The sequence below is a fragment of the Netta rufina genome (assembly GCF_964035555.1).
Source record: "Netta rufina genome assembly, chromosome: 1".
NCBI lineage: Eukaryota > Metazoa > Chordata > Aves > Anseriformes > Anatidae > Netta > Netta rufina.
Genome location: NC_140123.1, coordinates 190,672,687 through 190,687,897, shown reverse-complemented (window position 1 = coordinate 190,687,897; position 15,211 = coordinate 190,672,687). Strand labels below are relative to the sequence as shown.

At 40.3% G+C, this 15,211-nt stretch overlaps 1 protein-coding gene across 4 annotated transcripts in view; it reads left to right on the top strand.

Annotated features, from left to right (window-relative positions):
• The window catches only part of GRAMD4 (GRAM domain containing 4), a 79,152-nt gene that overhangs the window by 52,039 nt on the left and 11,902 nt on the right, over positions 1-15,211 (top strand). For all 4 annotated transcript variants that reach the window (XM_084306060.1, XM_084306059.1, XM_084306057.1 and 1 more), the window contains exons 5-13: positions 3,606-3,667; positions 5,826-5,958; positions 6,469-6,494; positions 8,507-8,598; positions 9,900-9,991; positions 11,354-11,402; positions 12,180-12,251; positions 13,729-13,772; positions 13,888-13,997. In XM_084306060.1, the coding sequence (XP_084162186.1) occupies positions 3,606-3,667; positions 5,826-5,958; positions 6,469-6,494; positions 8,507-8,598; positions 9,900-9,991; positions 11,354-11,402; positions 12,180-12,251; positions 13,729-13,772; positions 13,888-13,997 (680 nt within the window). The remainder of the gene's footprint in view (positions 1-3,605; positions 3,668-5,825; positions 5,959-6,468; positions 6,495-8,506; positions 8,599-9,899; positions 9,992-11,353; positions 11,403-12,179; positions 12,252-13,728; positions 13,773-13,887; positions 13,998-15,211) is intronic.

The window sequence follows — 15,211 nt, the reverse complement described above, 5'->3', positions numbered from 1 at the left end:
TATTTTAATGGGAAGGAGATGAAAAATGTTAAAATATTTCAACTCAGTTTTGTGACTACTCCTCAGGTTAAGGAGCCATGTGTACCTGAGCGAGTTGTGTTTAAACTAGGTTGAGAAAATACTTCCTTCATGTTTTATTTTTACATTTCTGAGGTTGGAATGTGCTCGTCTCACAAATGTGTATGCGTCCATGTTACTCTGAGCAGTAACAGTTACACAGATAAAACAGACTTGACTGGCTTCCACAAAAGCTGTCTGAAGAATGATGATGGGTTGCTTGGGAGCTCAGTACTTGGAGCTGGTCTGTAGGAAAATTGCTCTGAACATGGCTGAGAACAGCTCAATAGCTGTTGTGCGATGGGCAAGGTCTTCATGTAACTGTTGGAGAGATTCTTTTGGTTCACATACTGTTCAGCTCACAGCTGTAGTCAAGGCTAAAGATGCACTAACCCAAAATATTTAGTGAAGATAAACGGCCAGCAGTTCAGTGTCAAGGCTGTCTTAACTTTTGGGTCATATTTGCACCTACAAAAATAACATTTGGGCATCGTTCTGGATGTTTCTGTGGGGCAGCATTGAGTGGGAGCCTCATTGATGTGTACTTGTCATTTTTGAACGTTATACTTGTACCAGTCATGAATAGCTCTAACATTTTGAGCCAGCAGTGTGCCCTAGTGGTAAAGAAGGCCAACGGGATCCTGGCGTGCATTAAAAGGAGCATGGCCAGCAGGTCAAGGGAGGTGGTCCTCCCCCTCTGCTCTGCCCTGGTCAGGCCTCACCTGGAGTACTGTGTCCAGTTCTGGGCTCCCTGGTACAAGAGAGACAGGGATCTCCTGGAAAGAGTCCAGCAGAGGGCCACAAAGATGATACGGGGTCTGGAGCATCACCCCTATGAGGAAAGGCTGAGAGACCTGGGTCTGTTCAGCATTGAGAAGAGAAGACTGAGAGGGGATCTTATTAATGTTTATAAACACCTTAAGTGTGGGAGACAGAGGGATTTGGCCAACCTCTTTTCAGTGGTTTGTGGGGACAGGACAAGGGGCAATGGCCACAAAACAGAGCCCAGGAAGTTCCGCACCAACATGCGAAAGAACTTCTTCATGGTGAGGGTGACGGAGCACTGGGACAGGCTGCCCAAGGAGGTTGTGGGGTCTCCTTCTCTGGAGCTATTCAAGGCCTGTCTGGACGCCTACCTGGGCAGCCTGCTGTAGGGAACCTGCTTTGGCAGGGGGGCTGGACCTGATGATCTCTGGAGGTCCCTTCCAACCCCAACAGTTCTGTAATCCTGTGATTCTGGGGATGGCTTGTGTTTTCTAGCCTCCTAACTGATCTTTGGCATGAAGAGTGGTTCAGAAACTATAGGAATGATAATTCCTACCCTCTGTCAAAGGTCTTCCAGTAGTGGCTGATTTGACCTGGTTTTAGGATTGTGCAAGCCTAAAGAATGAATTTGGAGCTTCCTGGCCCAGATCTGTCTGAGGTGGCTAATTATAACCTGATTCACAGGTGCAGTAATGAGCTATCATTAACCTGATGATTCGTAAAGGTCAGATTCTTCGTGGGGAAAGAGTAACAGGCAGATGGTGGGTAAGACATTGCCAAACAAACAAACAAACAAACAAAAAACAACACCATGAGTGGCCAAGGCCAAACCTTCACGTGCCACTGAGGGAGCCCAGTCAGGCTGGTATTCATGACTGCTTTTGGCTGAGATTTTTCTTGATTTTTTTCCAAGAAACGTAGGGAGTAATGACACTGAGCTGCTTCTGAAAATACACCCCAGCGTGTGAAAGGAAGGCCCAGCCTGAAGGCTCTGACGGGTGGTGGCTGTGGGATCCCATCTTGGCTCCGTCACCAGAGCCGTTCAGGTGTGACATCCCCTCAGCGTGCTTGCACAACGGGAGCAGGTCGAGTAACTGCCTCCTGCCTGTGAATGACTACATCCTCGCTGCCAAAACGTGTCTTTAATGAGAGACGGTGGCAGTGACAGATTGTGACTAAAAATGTCCCACCTGTATGGTGTAACCGTTTGATGTGCTGGAAGGAGTGTGATCCAGGAAGACAAGCCACTGCTGTATAGCAGTCTGTGCAAAGTTGACGGCAGAGAAGCCCAAATGAAAGTTTAGTTAGAAAAAAAATTAACTAACAGAATTCAGGTGGCTTTTGAAAAGATTCAAGAGTTGCTGCAAATACAGGAGCAACGTGGAAAAATCCTGCAGGGGAGTTGAAAACAGGTGAAAAGCAGAAGCCATTGAAGTTGGCTACTCACCCTGATAGTTGTCCAAGTATAGCTATAAATCAATAAATTATTTCTAAATGCTCCTTTTAGAAATAAACAGGAATGTGGAAAGTTCATTAAATATGGGGAGTGCTAAGGGAAGAAGGGAGGCAATTAGTCCTGTGGTTTTTCCATCTTACTCATTCAGAGTGCACGAATTCAGAGTGGCCTTTTCCATACACAGACAATACTGTGAGATCTTTTCCTTGTGTACTTCGTGGAGGAACAGAGAGATGCCTATAAATCTACTTATATATTCTGTAATCTGCCCAGTGCAGTGGGATCCCTCCTCCTGCTCTCCATTTGCTGACCTGCATCCCACTTGGTTCCCTTCCTGAGGACTGAAAGATGAAGGGAATATTTGAAAGCACCTACATGGTCTGCTATATAAGTGATATTGAAATTATGCAATGAGCATGTTTTTAAGTTCAAGTAGTAAACTTTTCCATCATACAACTGCGTCAAGTAAAGCTTGCTGCAGCTGGTGTTGTCAAAGCTACTGCTTCATTAGAGAAATCTTGCTGTAGCATATCTTCATGGATGGCTCAAGGCTTTTGGACTGATGCCTGAAGTGTTATCAAGCCACTTTAGCAGTTGGAGGCTATGGATACTGCAAATGTAATTTGAAGCCTTGCACATGTGCAGAATGGCCAAGGCATTCTTATTTTCCATGATCTGCTTACTTGTAATAAATGTGAGTATTGTTCTTAACCTGTTTGAAAGATGTGACCAGTGGTGCCTGGTTCTTGCCATGTATTTTTATCACATTGTTGTCTCTGTTTTTCACACCATTATTTAAATTCTGCATTTTAAAAAAGATATTTTCATCTTGGGTTGGTATCTTTGCACTTCAAGAGCTTACGACATAACGTTTGAACATAATTCTTGACATCTGCTCTTCTCACTGTGAAGATGAGTGGTGTTGATTGCAATAACGGTGGCAGAATTCAGGGTTCATGAATTAAGCTGATTTTATTTTAGCTCTGTGGTTATCAACTTGCAATATGGAATCCCTTTTCATTTATTACTGTGGGAAAAGTCAGGGCTCTGAAGAGTTTTCCTGGCAGGCATTGCAATGAATCTACGATGCAAAACCAGAAGTAATGCAAGAAAATTGATACTAAAATATTCAGTAGCTGGAAGATCAGTCTGAGCTGTTGGTGACACAAAATGGCTAAAACGCACTTTGCCTTACACGATGGTCTTTTTCTGGATCCTAAGTACAGTGTACAGTGAACATTTTGAATCCTGAAATAGGGCGGACACTTGGTTTTCTCTTAAAATTCTGAACTTGTAGCATTTCACATTGTTTCTGTTTTCTTTGTAGAGCTGAAGAGGTGCCTGCAACACAGCAAGCTGCAAAGCCACAGACACAAGCCAATGGAACAGGTAATCTTGGTCAAATATGTACGAGCAGTTTGATGCAGTCAGATCTTTTTTTTTTCACCTCTTTCTTTTGAAGCTGTTCCAGAAAATCAAATGTTGCAGAAGAACGTGCTGGGTCCTGAAGGAGACTTCTGAAGAAGCCAAGTATGAAAGAGCATTTGAGCAGTTTCTTACCTCTGTATATGATTCTGCTTTTACTCTTTGTTGATGATTTTGTATGCCTGAGCAAGGAAACTATTTTATACTACAAGCCCTTCAGGAATGTAATGAACTGTCGTTGTCTGACTTAATTATTCTTGCACACCTAGCTGATCCTCAACTAATCAGAACACAGCTGTAATGTATAGGAAAGATGTCTTGTTTCATTCTCAACTGCAAAACCTCTTTTATGCCATTAATGGTAGTACTTCTCTTTTCTAAAAGAAAGGACATTCTGTAGAGGGAATAAGCTTAAGTGAATTACTAATTTCATTTTCATTTCTCAAGCTGCTGCTCATTATAAATAGAATAATATCTGAAAAAAACTAAGGTAACAGGCAGGTTCTCAATCTTTCAGAGCACTTGAGTTTTCTTCCCACACCTCTTGATTAAGAGTACTGTGAGAAATCTCTCAATAATTTTCTCAGACGGGGTCTTCTGTGAAGCTAATTTATTTGCAGTTGCAATGGCAGGCGTCCTGCAAGCAGGAGCACACAACAAAAGTATATCATAACCTTATATTCCCTATTACCTGACACCCAATTCCTCACCTTTTTCCTCATTGGTTGAGTACTACAGGTTCACAATCTACTTGACGCTTTTACTATTCCACATACATACAATTTTATTTGATGAATCTTTCATTTCTCCTTTCCCCCCCTTTTTTTCCTTCTTCTCTTGTGACTAGAGGGCCTGTTATTTTTGTTTTTACTGTTTTTGCACTGCTCGTCTTGCTTTTCTTAGCCACCCTCCTTATTTTGGAACAGTGGAGTCTTCCACTGTCCCCTTACCTGCTTAACATTCCTCATTGTTGTGACTACACAGTCACTCTTTGAATATAAAAGGTTAGTGGAATTTTCTATTGCAAAAACACAACTTTTTTTTTTTTTTTCTTTTTTACAATACCAGTTAGACTTTTAAATCTCTGGATTAAATTAAGTGTTTGAAATTGTTCCTCTTGTACTTCTGTAACGTCAGTTCAGTCTTTCTTTGTGAACTACAGCTTGTCATTTGTACCTGTCATGCTGTATGCTCAAAATTTTGTTCTCTGTACTACCTCAAGTGTTATTAGCATTTTATTTCAAATGTAAGCTTTTTCTCAGCTGTGAACTGGCATTGAAGTCCTTGGTTTTCTTAGTCCACTGTCACACATTAACGTATATTTTAATCCTATTTTCTGAGGCCTGGTTGTTTTTTCTTATGCTTTTGTATGCTTTTTCTTACCCTTTCTGTATACTTAGAAAGGGTAGTTTTGGCAGCCATAGTTGGCTGATCAGTCTTTCATGCCTCTGATTAATCACGTGTTAATTTTATGGAGTTCTGTACTAAGAGAGGTCCTGGAATAGTTGTGACCCATCTCTTTACACTGCTTTACTGACCTTCTTTTCCAAAGAACAGTCTGTCTGTTGCTGCTGGAAAGTGATTTTCCAAGTTAGAGGCAACACCAGATGTTTGGCTTGCTCTCCCCTGCACTGCTTTGCCGTGGCAGTAAGGTGATTGTCCTGTTCTCTGCTCAGGAGGGTTTTGCTTTACACTTACTTTTCTCTAGAAAACCCTTCAGCACAATAGGAGTGCTGAAAATTAGGGCAGTCTTTTGTTTACGGGAACACAGGAAAAAGTTTTTTTAGCATTTGCTAAAAAAACTCATTTGTCTGGAGCGTTTAAGTAATTCCTTTACTTCTGTAATGAGATGCTCCCTCCCATGTGTTGTACTTACAGCAAAGCTCCTGCTGGAAGCAGGAATCACCTTTAGTCATCTTTTACAAGAATGGTATAATCACTCTGTCTGTGAAATGGCAGAAATAGATTGCATAGTGAATTTCCATGAAAAGTTAGTGAAGGACAGAAACGCTGTTACTAAAATAGCATAAATAGCTGTGAAAAGTAGCATATGGGAACAGATGCAGGTTTTGTGTGATGTTTTCATGTAATATCCTGATACATGGTGCTTCTTTTTTTGTAGATAAGCGTAGTCATACAGTGTGTTCAAGACTCCAAAAGTGGTTTTGTGACAAATTTGGGGAGTATGTTGAGGACTTCAGATTTCAGCCAGAGGAAAATACAGTGGAAACAGAGGAGCCACTTAGTGCTAGAAGGTAAATCTCTAACATGATTGTAAGAAATTGTTGGCTTCTTTACAAGTTGCTGCTTTTTTTTTTTTTTTTTTTCTTTTAAGAACACAACACAATCTTTTATGTGGTTTGAGCAAGTGTTTCTATAAAAAGTAATGAAACTGAAGATACTGAGCTGTCTCAAATGGTTTGTCAATACCTTGGCTGAAACATGAAATTTGAAGTCTGTCTGTGGTCTAAGGTAGAATAGAAGTTATTATTTGGCAGATTCTGTCACGTATTCTCAAAAAGTGTGGCCGAGGGCTTAGTTAGGCAGGAGAGCTTTTATGTTTCAGTTTTTGGCTTGATGCAAGATAGTCTATACTACTCACTAGAAACACTTCACAGCAGGCAAGAATGAAACTCTATACACAAACATTTAAGTTATAATTGTGAGCAATTTTTCAGAGACCCAATATGTATCAACTGCATTTTAATATAACTCACTAGTAGTCTATTTAACAAGTTAATTTTATTTTACTTTATTTTTTTCAGGTTGACTGAAAATATGAGAAGATTAAGTAAGTACTTAAAAATATTTTATTTTCTGCAAGTAAAAGTAATTCTTGGTAACCCTGTTGGGAAGACTGCTCTGTGCAAAATCTGATGTTCAGAAATATTTCTGCCAGTTCATAAGCAGAAATGATTCTGAAAACCTCAATTATTGAGTACAAATCCTGAAATCCTGAATGTTTTTTTTTACAAAGTAACTTAGAGGAGCAGTGGTAGGACCTTACTCTGTAATTCAAGATGAAAGGTATCTCAGAACAAAAAAAGTAGTGCTAATTAAAATGTGTAAGCATGTAATGAGTGAGAGCAGGCTATTTCTCCAGTGGCAAAAGTCATTGCCCATAAGCTACGTCTAAGCTGCTTGTAGTTTGCTTGCTAAGCTTTTAGCTCAAGGGGAGGGGTTGGACCATGCAGACCCTGAGCGTGGCTTGCATTTCTTTCTCATGGAGAGCTGATAACTTATTTTGGAAAGTGGAGGATGGGTGACGGCAAGTTAAACAAAGTAGTTTAACCTTCCGTGCAGCAGAGAATTGCTAGCTTGGAAAAAAAAGGCTAATTTATGTCCTGAGGTTTTAAAGTATTGTAGGGAGGAGGCAAATGCAGGTCTTTAATCTCTGTAATTTCAGTTTTGTTCTCTTCAGAATGAGCACCAGTATTAGAATAATTTCCTTTGGGAGAATATTAGTGACTTGTTCTCTGTGGTGGATGCGCATTGCCATTAGGGATAGCTTTAAAAAACAAACACTGAGTTTAAGCTTTGAGTGGTTCTTAACTACCAGCAGGTGAGCCACAAAATCTACATCCCTGCTGTCCGCCGGTGCCTGACTGCCACCCGGGCCTCTCAAGGCCTTTCTGTCACCAGTGGCTCCAAGCGCTGACCTTCCCTGCAGGTTTGGTGTTGGTAGGGCAGAGCAGATGGGAAGAACTGCTGGGAGCAGGGCTCGAGTCAGTGGCCTCCTCTGGTGCCTTGAGCCTGCCCCTTCCACTTGCTTCATCCGCTGCTTTCTTTGTGTCACTGATGCTCAAGGAAGTCTTGCTGTTTAATCGCTTCCCATCGGGAATACATCAAGGCTAGCTGCATTTCAGGGCAAACAAACCAGGACAGCAAGTGGCAGGCTCTCCTGAGGAAAGCCTTTCAAAGTTGTGAGCTGTACTGCAAACAAGGCTGGGTACTCCTTAGGCCCCCCCTGCAATGGGAGTCTTCGCTCTTCTCAGCAGGAAAGGCAAAAGTCAGCGTTTGCTAGTAGAGTAAGCAAAGGTCATCTTGCAAAAGCCCCTTCCTATTTTCCTGTGTTCCTAGCTAAGTAGTAAAAGAGGATGTAGGAATAGAAAGTGTAAAGGACAAGTCTTTTTTAGGGAGCTCTTGCTGTTGCTGGCTGGCGGTGTGCATCAGCCTGTGGGAGCAGTGCCTCTCCCTGCACAGATCTGTCACCCAGCAAGAGCAAAGGTCTGCAGAGGTGAGAGACAAATGCTCTCAGGCAGAAAACTCCTCTGTCTCCCGGCTTAGTAAGCAGCAAAGTGCTAGCAGTTTGACTGCAGCAGAAGTGTAGCCAAGAGATGTCTAGCCTGGTTTGGAGCTGGCTTTTTGGGGGTAGCAATGAATGGCTTCTTGGTGGCTGGGAGACCCGTCAGGCTAATTTACCTTGCTTTACAGTAGGACAGGCTGACCTGTGCTGAGTTCTTTGTGGGCAGTATGAACAGAGCTCAGAACAGACTTCTGGTGGCATCCAAGTTAACTTTTGTAAAGATAGTGCTATGCTTGATTTTTCTTATTTATTTATTTGGTCTGTATTTAACAGTCTAGACATAACCTTTGTCTTGATGAAGACACTTAAAGTTTTGGAAATGTATTACTTAACTAATTGTTCAGTTACATTGATGGGTCTCTTAAGTTTTCATTTTCCTTAATTTGGATAAGCCTTTTTATATTTACATTCATATTTTCTGTTTCGTTTACCATTTATAAGTGATTTAACACCACAGCTAATTCTAACAATTGTGCTTTTTTCTCCATTCTATTTAGAGAGAGGTGCCAAACCCGTTACTAATTTTGTGAAGAATCTTTCTGCCTTATCAGACTGGTATTCTATCTACACTTCTGCTATTGCCTTTATTGTAAGTTATTGTATTCCTCCGGGAGTAGTAAGAACTTTTAAAATGTATTGTTTACTGAAATTCATTGAAACTACCATATCTGAGTGGGGGTGTGTTACAGTTAGGTCAAATCAAACAGTGGAATGACATTTAACACAAAATACCATGTAGTTGACACTCTAATTATATTTCAAAGCCATTTCAGTTGTGTATTCTGCTTTGTTTTGTAACCGTTAAAGTAACTTAGAACAATCGGGTCATTGTTCTCATGTTCCTTGCTTCCTGTCTCCCTGTCCTATAAATTGATGGTTTCTTCTGCATCTGCAAAATCTCTCCTTTTCTAGAGCTGAAATGCTGATAGAGGCTGTATTTGATAGGAAGGATATTTACCAGCAGTGCTCTTTTCCATTGATTAGGATCATCGTTAGTGATGAGAGACAAAGTGTCTTGATTTGAGCATCACTTAATGTGCCAACAGGAGGTCTGTGAGCTAAATTTAAGTATTCCCAAGAACTAAATTTAAGTATTCCCACAGGGCTATGTAAGGAAGTTTGCATACTGCTGTGATATAACTATTTAGTGGAGTTTCAATTTGTTATTTTTTTTCTTCTACTTGTGAATTAAATGTTCTAAATTCTTTTGGTCACGATATAGACACAATACTTAGATGTCAAAGAAAACTATTAGCAGTAGTTGTAGCTAACTTTGTCAGGATGAGCCTCTTAATGAAAAGGAGCGTGACATTTCCACCAAAGTGATCCACCCCTGTAAGTTACAGAGCCTTATTGCATGCTACTTTGCACCGCACAGTTGAAAGAATATTGAGAAGGAGCCTGTCCCACCATTGTTAGGTTGGTAAAGAATTTTGGATTTAATTGACCTGAAGTAATGCAGTGAGTTTGTCCTGTTGCCCTGTAAGGGTATAATTGTCATAACTCCTGCTCTTCTACTGTGCTGTTACTTTGGCTGCCCTAGATGAGGTTCGACCCTATTGTGCTCATGTGGCAGATTCACAGACTTGAAGGTTCACTCTTTTTTTCTACACCACCATGTGACTGCAGCCTTGGAAATACTCAGTCTCTCAAGCGGCTGAGAACTATTTAAGGGTTATCTCTGGAGATTTGGTTCAATCTTACAGTTTTAACTTAACATTCATGAATGCAGCGCTGTTGTCAGTCATGGGGTGGCTAAAATCCATTAATGTTCATGATCTGAGTTGCATGATGCTGTACACAATGGTACAGTGGGAAACAGTCTATGACTCACTGTACCCAAGTTTGTAATCCACATCTCTCTTTTTCTTTCTTTGTCTTACTCTGCAGATTTACATGAATGCTGTATGGCATGGCTGGGCCATTCCTATGTTCTTATTTTTAGCAATTTTGAGGTTGTCCCTAAATTACCTCATAGCCAGGTATTTACTTATATACTAGATCATTCTCCTGTAATGCTTTGCTTAAAATCTGTTTTATTATTATTATCATTGACTCATAACCCATTATCTTTCCTAATGTTGTGAATTCAGCTTAACAAGGTAAAATTCAAACTGATTTCATGACTCAGTTCTATAATTTTTGACTACACTAAGGAATTATCTTTATTTTCTGTGACTTAGAATCATAAAATCATAGAAGCATTAAGGTTGGAAAAGCCCTCCGAGATCACCTGGTCCAACCACCCCCTACCACCAATGCCACCACTAACCCATGTCCCCAAGCACCACGTCCAACCTCTCCTTGAACACCCCCAGGGATGGTGACCCCACCACCTCCCTGGGCAACCCGTCCCGATGTCTGAGCACTGTTTCTGAGCAGAAATGGCTCCTAATTTGACTTGGTTCATCATAAATGATGCTATGTGCTATCAGACAAATCCCTTAACACTTAAAATTTCTAAAATAAAACTACTCTCCAGTATTCAGAGTATCATAGACCCATAGAATGGCTTGGGTTGGAAGGGACCTCAAGGGTCATCTAGTCCCAACCCCCCTGTCATGGGCAGGGAAGCCACCCACTAGACCAGGTTGCTCAGGGCCTCATCTAACCTGGTCTTAGAACACCTCCAGGGATGGGGCATCCACAACCTCTCTGGGCAACAGGAGTAGTTGGAGAATGTCACATATTGAAACTTGCTGATTACTCCTAGAGAGAATTTTCGCCTAGGCAGTTATGTCATTTTCAGGAGCTGATGACACACTTTATCCAAAGAATCTTCAATTTGTAAATTCAGTCTCTATTAAAATTTTTGATTTCTTAAATGTGTATACATATATATATATATATATATATATTTTATGCTGAGAGGCTCTTTTAAAATGCTATTATAGGCTTATGGTATTTCCCCCTTAAAATTGGGGTGAGGACCTTTTAGTGTGCATATTAACTCATTTTCTGATTTCCTAATTGGCACTTACTATCTGACACTCCATGCTTTGAAAATTAATAGGAGCAAATAAACTCCTGAATGAGTTGATACAATTTTGTTCACATAAAATATCCTCTGTGCATGCAGTTCACTTCTGTTGTAAAATTGGTGTACCTGATTCTACGTACCTGATTCTACCTAATACCATTTAAAAATAATTTATATACATTTAAAGCTGTTTGTGGTTGAGTGCTTGTGCTTTTATTATGTGGTGGTTCGTTTGATGTTTGGATTTTTTTTTAAACCATAAGAGTTTATTGCAGAAAACTGCTTTTTAACCTCTTGCAAACAATCCATGTTGGCAGGTGGAGAAGAAATACTTGCTATCTTTAACTATTTCCGTAACTTCTAGGGGTTGGAGAATACAGTGGAGCATTGTGCCTGAAGTTTCTGAACCTGTGGTAAGTCTTTGATCAGTGTGTTCTGTATGCCTGTGTTAAAAGCTGCACCTTCAAAACCTTCCTGTGTGTTTGTGTGGCTAGTTGAGACAAGAAAGAGTAATAAGGTATAAATAAAGACACTACAGCTTCTCTTTCTCTTGCAATTTGGAAACCTTTACTAACAGCACTCTTATGTTTGAGTGCTTCACCATAACATACCTGCACTTGAATCACATTTATGGAATAAATGTTATGTAAAAGCTTGGGACATGTTAGATCCTGTGGGATCTTCAAGAAGCCTTGCAGCCTCCTTTGTAACATTTTGAAGGTATTATTTACGTACCCTGCTATAAGCAGGACTAGATGACCTACTGTGGTCCCTTCCAACCTGAATTGCCATCTAGCCTTGCTTCCAGGATAATGTTGTTACTTTTAAGAGGTAAAACCTCTACAGAAATAACATTTCTATGCTAGATCAGAAATAAGTCAGTTAAGGTCTGTGGTGTAGACTGAAAGCCATTGTAACTGCATTGCATCAAAGACTTACTGTGTCTTTCACAGTGTCATATTACTATATTTGCATATGTCACGGAGGAAAAGCATTCATAGCTAAAGATAACCATCAGTATGACATAATCAGTAGGTTTAAAACAATGGGAGAAACTTGGTAGATTTAAAGATTGTTTAAAGTGAGACTATTGTTGCCAAGAATGTGGAGGGGTCACGTTCTCATGAGTTTTGTAAAATACCAGCTTCTTCTGAGTTGGAAATTAATCAATCGTCTCTTTCTTGCCCAAGGAACCCCCGAAAGAGGACCTGACGGTGTCTGAAAAGTTTCAGCTTGTCCTAGATGTGGCTCAGAAGGCTCAGGTATTGTGCTACTCTCACACCTCTCCTGCTGCTTCCCTAAAACATGGAGGCTCATTCATTCTGAAGTGGTCAAAGCACTTTGTTACACACTGTGTGAAAACAAACACTTAAACAACACTTTTCTTGCATGGGGATCTTCACTTTCAAGCAATAGGACATCAGCAAGAATGTAGATCAGGTGGTAAATCTTACCAGTATGCTGGAGCATGGATTCATATCACAGATCTGCTAGTGACAAAACTGATTTAAGAGACCATAGTCTTTCAAGATTTAATCTGAAGGCTGCTGCTAGTTTAGTTCAACAGTTTGGACTGCATCTCTGGAAAAGTCTGTTTTCTAGACACCACCACCTGCCTAACCCTGAAATCTACTATTTGCATGGCAAAGGGCGAGGGAAGGTTTTCTCCCAGTGAAATTGTTTTGGTGAGCTACACTGGTAGCCCCGTGACTCGACCATCTAGTTGAACCTTGTGCCTTGCCATGAGCCTTGAGCCATGTCTAACCATGTGCTGCTGCTCAAAGTAGCTTACTTTTCTGTTGCCAACTGTGTAGTCTTGTCTCCTTCCTTCTACTGGCTGTGGTGCGTGCCTGACCCCTTGTTCATGGAGTTGACATAAAATTTATCTGACAGAAAATGAAACCAAGCTCTTGGTCAAGTGGGGGGCAAGTGACTGAGAGCAGGGAAGGAGCTTACCGTGGCAGTGAGCCATTGCTAGCCTCAGGTAGGAGTGTGGTGAGCCAGCAGCATGGTCTCCTGCTTCAATAATCGTCCCATTGGTAGCAGCAGAACCAATTTGTTGGTTCCTTTTGTCTGGGCAATAAGCGACTGGACTTCTCCTGTGTTTATATGACTACCTTCGGAAGTTTATTGGGAAGATGAAATTTACAGGTGCTGTGACAGCAAGGATCAGTTAGGGAAGGTTGCTGAGTAACACTGTTAATACAGAGCTGTTGTCTGCAATACAGGAATTACATGGAATCTAATAACTTCAAGAGTGTATTATAAAAACCTCATTGTGGTAGGTTTCAAAAAAAACAACAAACTAACAGACCAACATTTCATAAACTTAGTAACTGCTTCCTGAAAAGTCAGTGCTCAGAGTGTTTCAACAAACTTCCCATTTTGTTACCAAATGACAGAAGCTCTTAACTTTCAAATTCTGACAACTTAATTTAAAAATTTTACAGTGATGTAAACACCTTGCAGTCACACCACTGAGACTGAATAACTTCTTCCTTTCACTTCTAATAAACATGAGTTACAGAACAAGGTGTTAAATGAGATGGAAGTCATTGAATATTACTGTTCTGTGTTGTATTTACTCACCTACAAAGTATATAAATAGCTAAAAGTTATTGCAAAAATCACTTCCAGGGATTGCTTGTTCTATAAGATAACTGTTGATTTCTATTACGTGGACAAAACCCCACCAAAATAACACGGGACTTGGATTTAATTCTCTTGCTTTTTATGCAGAACCTTTTTGGAAAGATGGCAGACATACTGGAAAAAATTAAAAAGTAAGTTATCTGACGTGAGTCTTTTTACCCTCTTAAAACAAGACTTGACCGATGTCTGGAAAGCATGGGAATACAGTTTTGATTTTTTTTTCTTTGTTTGTTTGTGTATTTTCAGCTTGTTCATGTGGGTCCAACCAGAAATAACACAGAAGCTCTACATTGCTCTATGGGCGGCTTTTATTGCATCCTGCTTTTTGCCCTACAGGATTATTGGTCTTGCAATGGGTAAACACAATAAATAATTGACCTATTAAAGTCTAGACTTAATGCTTTTAAAATAGAGCATGATCTTCAGGGGGAGAATTTTCGAGTATAAGAAAGAAAACCCTGCATTAATAAATAATGCAGTGTTTTAAAGTATCTTCATTGTGCTTGGCATCATTTGTTGTGTTCATTTTGAAGACCATCTCTGAATACATAATAGAAAAAGTAATGCATTTGCTCCTTGAAGTGGGAAAGTTTCTGATGAGCTTTTAGCAGAGGTCTTCAGATTGCCAGCTATAAGGCTTCCAGGAAATCCTATATTTGGGGTTATTTTTGCTCTCTCTTCCTTGTAAATGAAATACATGGGACCACACAGAAGGCACAAGGATAGCAGGGCTGGAAAAAAAGTGAAAGATGTTGGTAGGACTACGTGTAGAACTTGGAGGATAGGCTGGAAAAAGCAGACTGCTGTGGGTAAAGTTTCAGATACTTCCACTTTCAGCTGGGAATTGGGAAAAGACAGCTCCCTCTACAGCACAATACTTACATCTATAAGATATAAGGCCATGTTCTGTGAACCAAGAATTATTATTTTTTATTTTTCTCTACTCACTGAAGTTATGAGATGGTCAAATGAGTATTAGCTTCAGTGGCACTGAACTTCAAGCTTCAAATTTAAACATATACATAGATTTGCTTGATATAGCTATTGAATTATGAGTGTGAGGAATTATTTTGTTACTGTGACTCTTAGGAGCTCTGAATTGCATTCACTTAAGTTTTAAGAAATTTCAAAGCCTTTTTAATCTGTCAGAATGCAAGGAAATATCTTCCGCAAGATAAGGCCTACTGGACTGGAAGATACAGTTTAATGCAGTACGTGAGAGCCCTCTGTTGCCATTTAAATTCTTGCAAGGAACTGCAGCCTATAATGCTCTGGCATGTTTCCTGTTTTGGAAGTATATTATGTTTTCAGGATGTTTCTGTTAATAAGCAATGTATGCTTGGATCATTTCAGTGCTCTTCCGCGTAGTAAGAAGCTACGTGTTTAAAATCTGGGGGAGAGAGGCATCTGGGGAGGGGATGAAAAGGAGTAGCTTCCTGCCTTTGTAAGAGGACTCCAAATAGAACCTAGAGAGTGGTTTAACACCGTAAATGAAGATAACTAAAGAATTTGGTTTCCTTCATGAACTCTTTAAAACACGGTCAAAACTGGGATGTTCTTAATGCCCTTA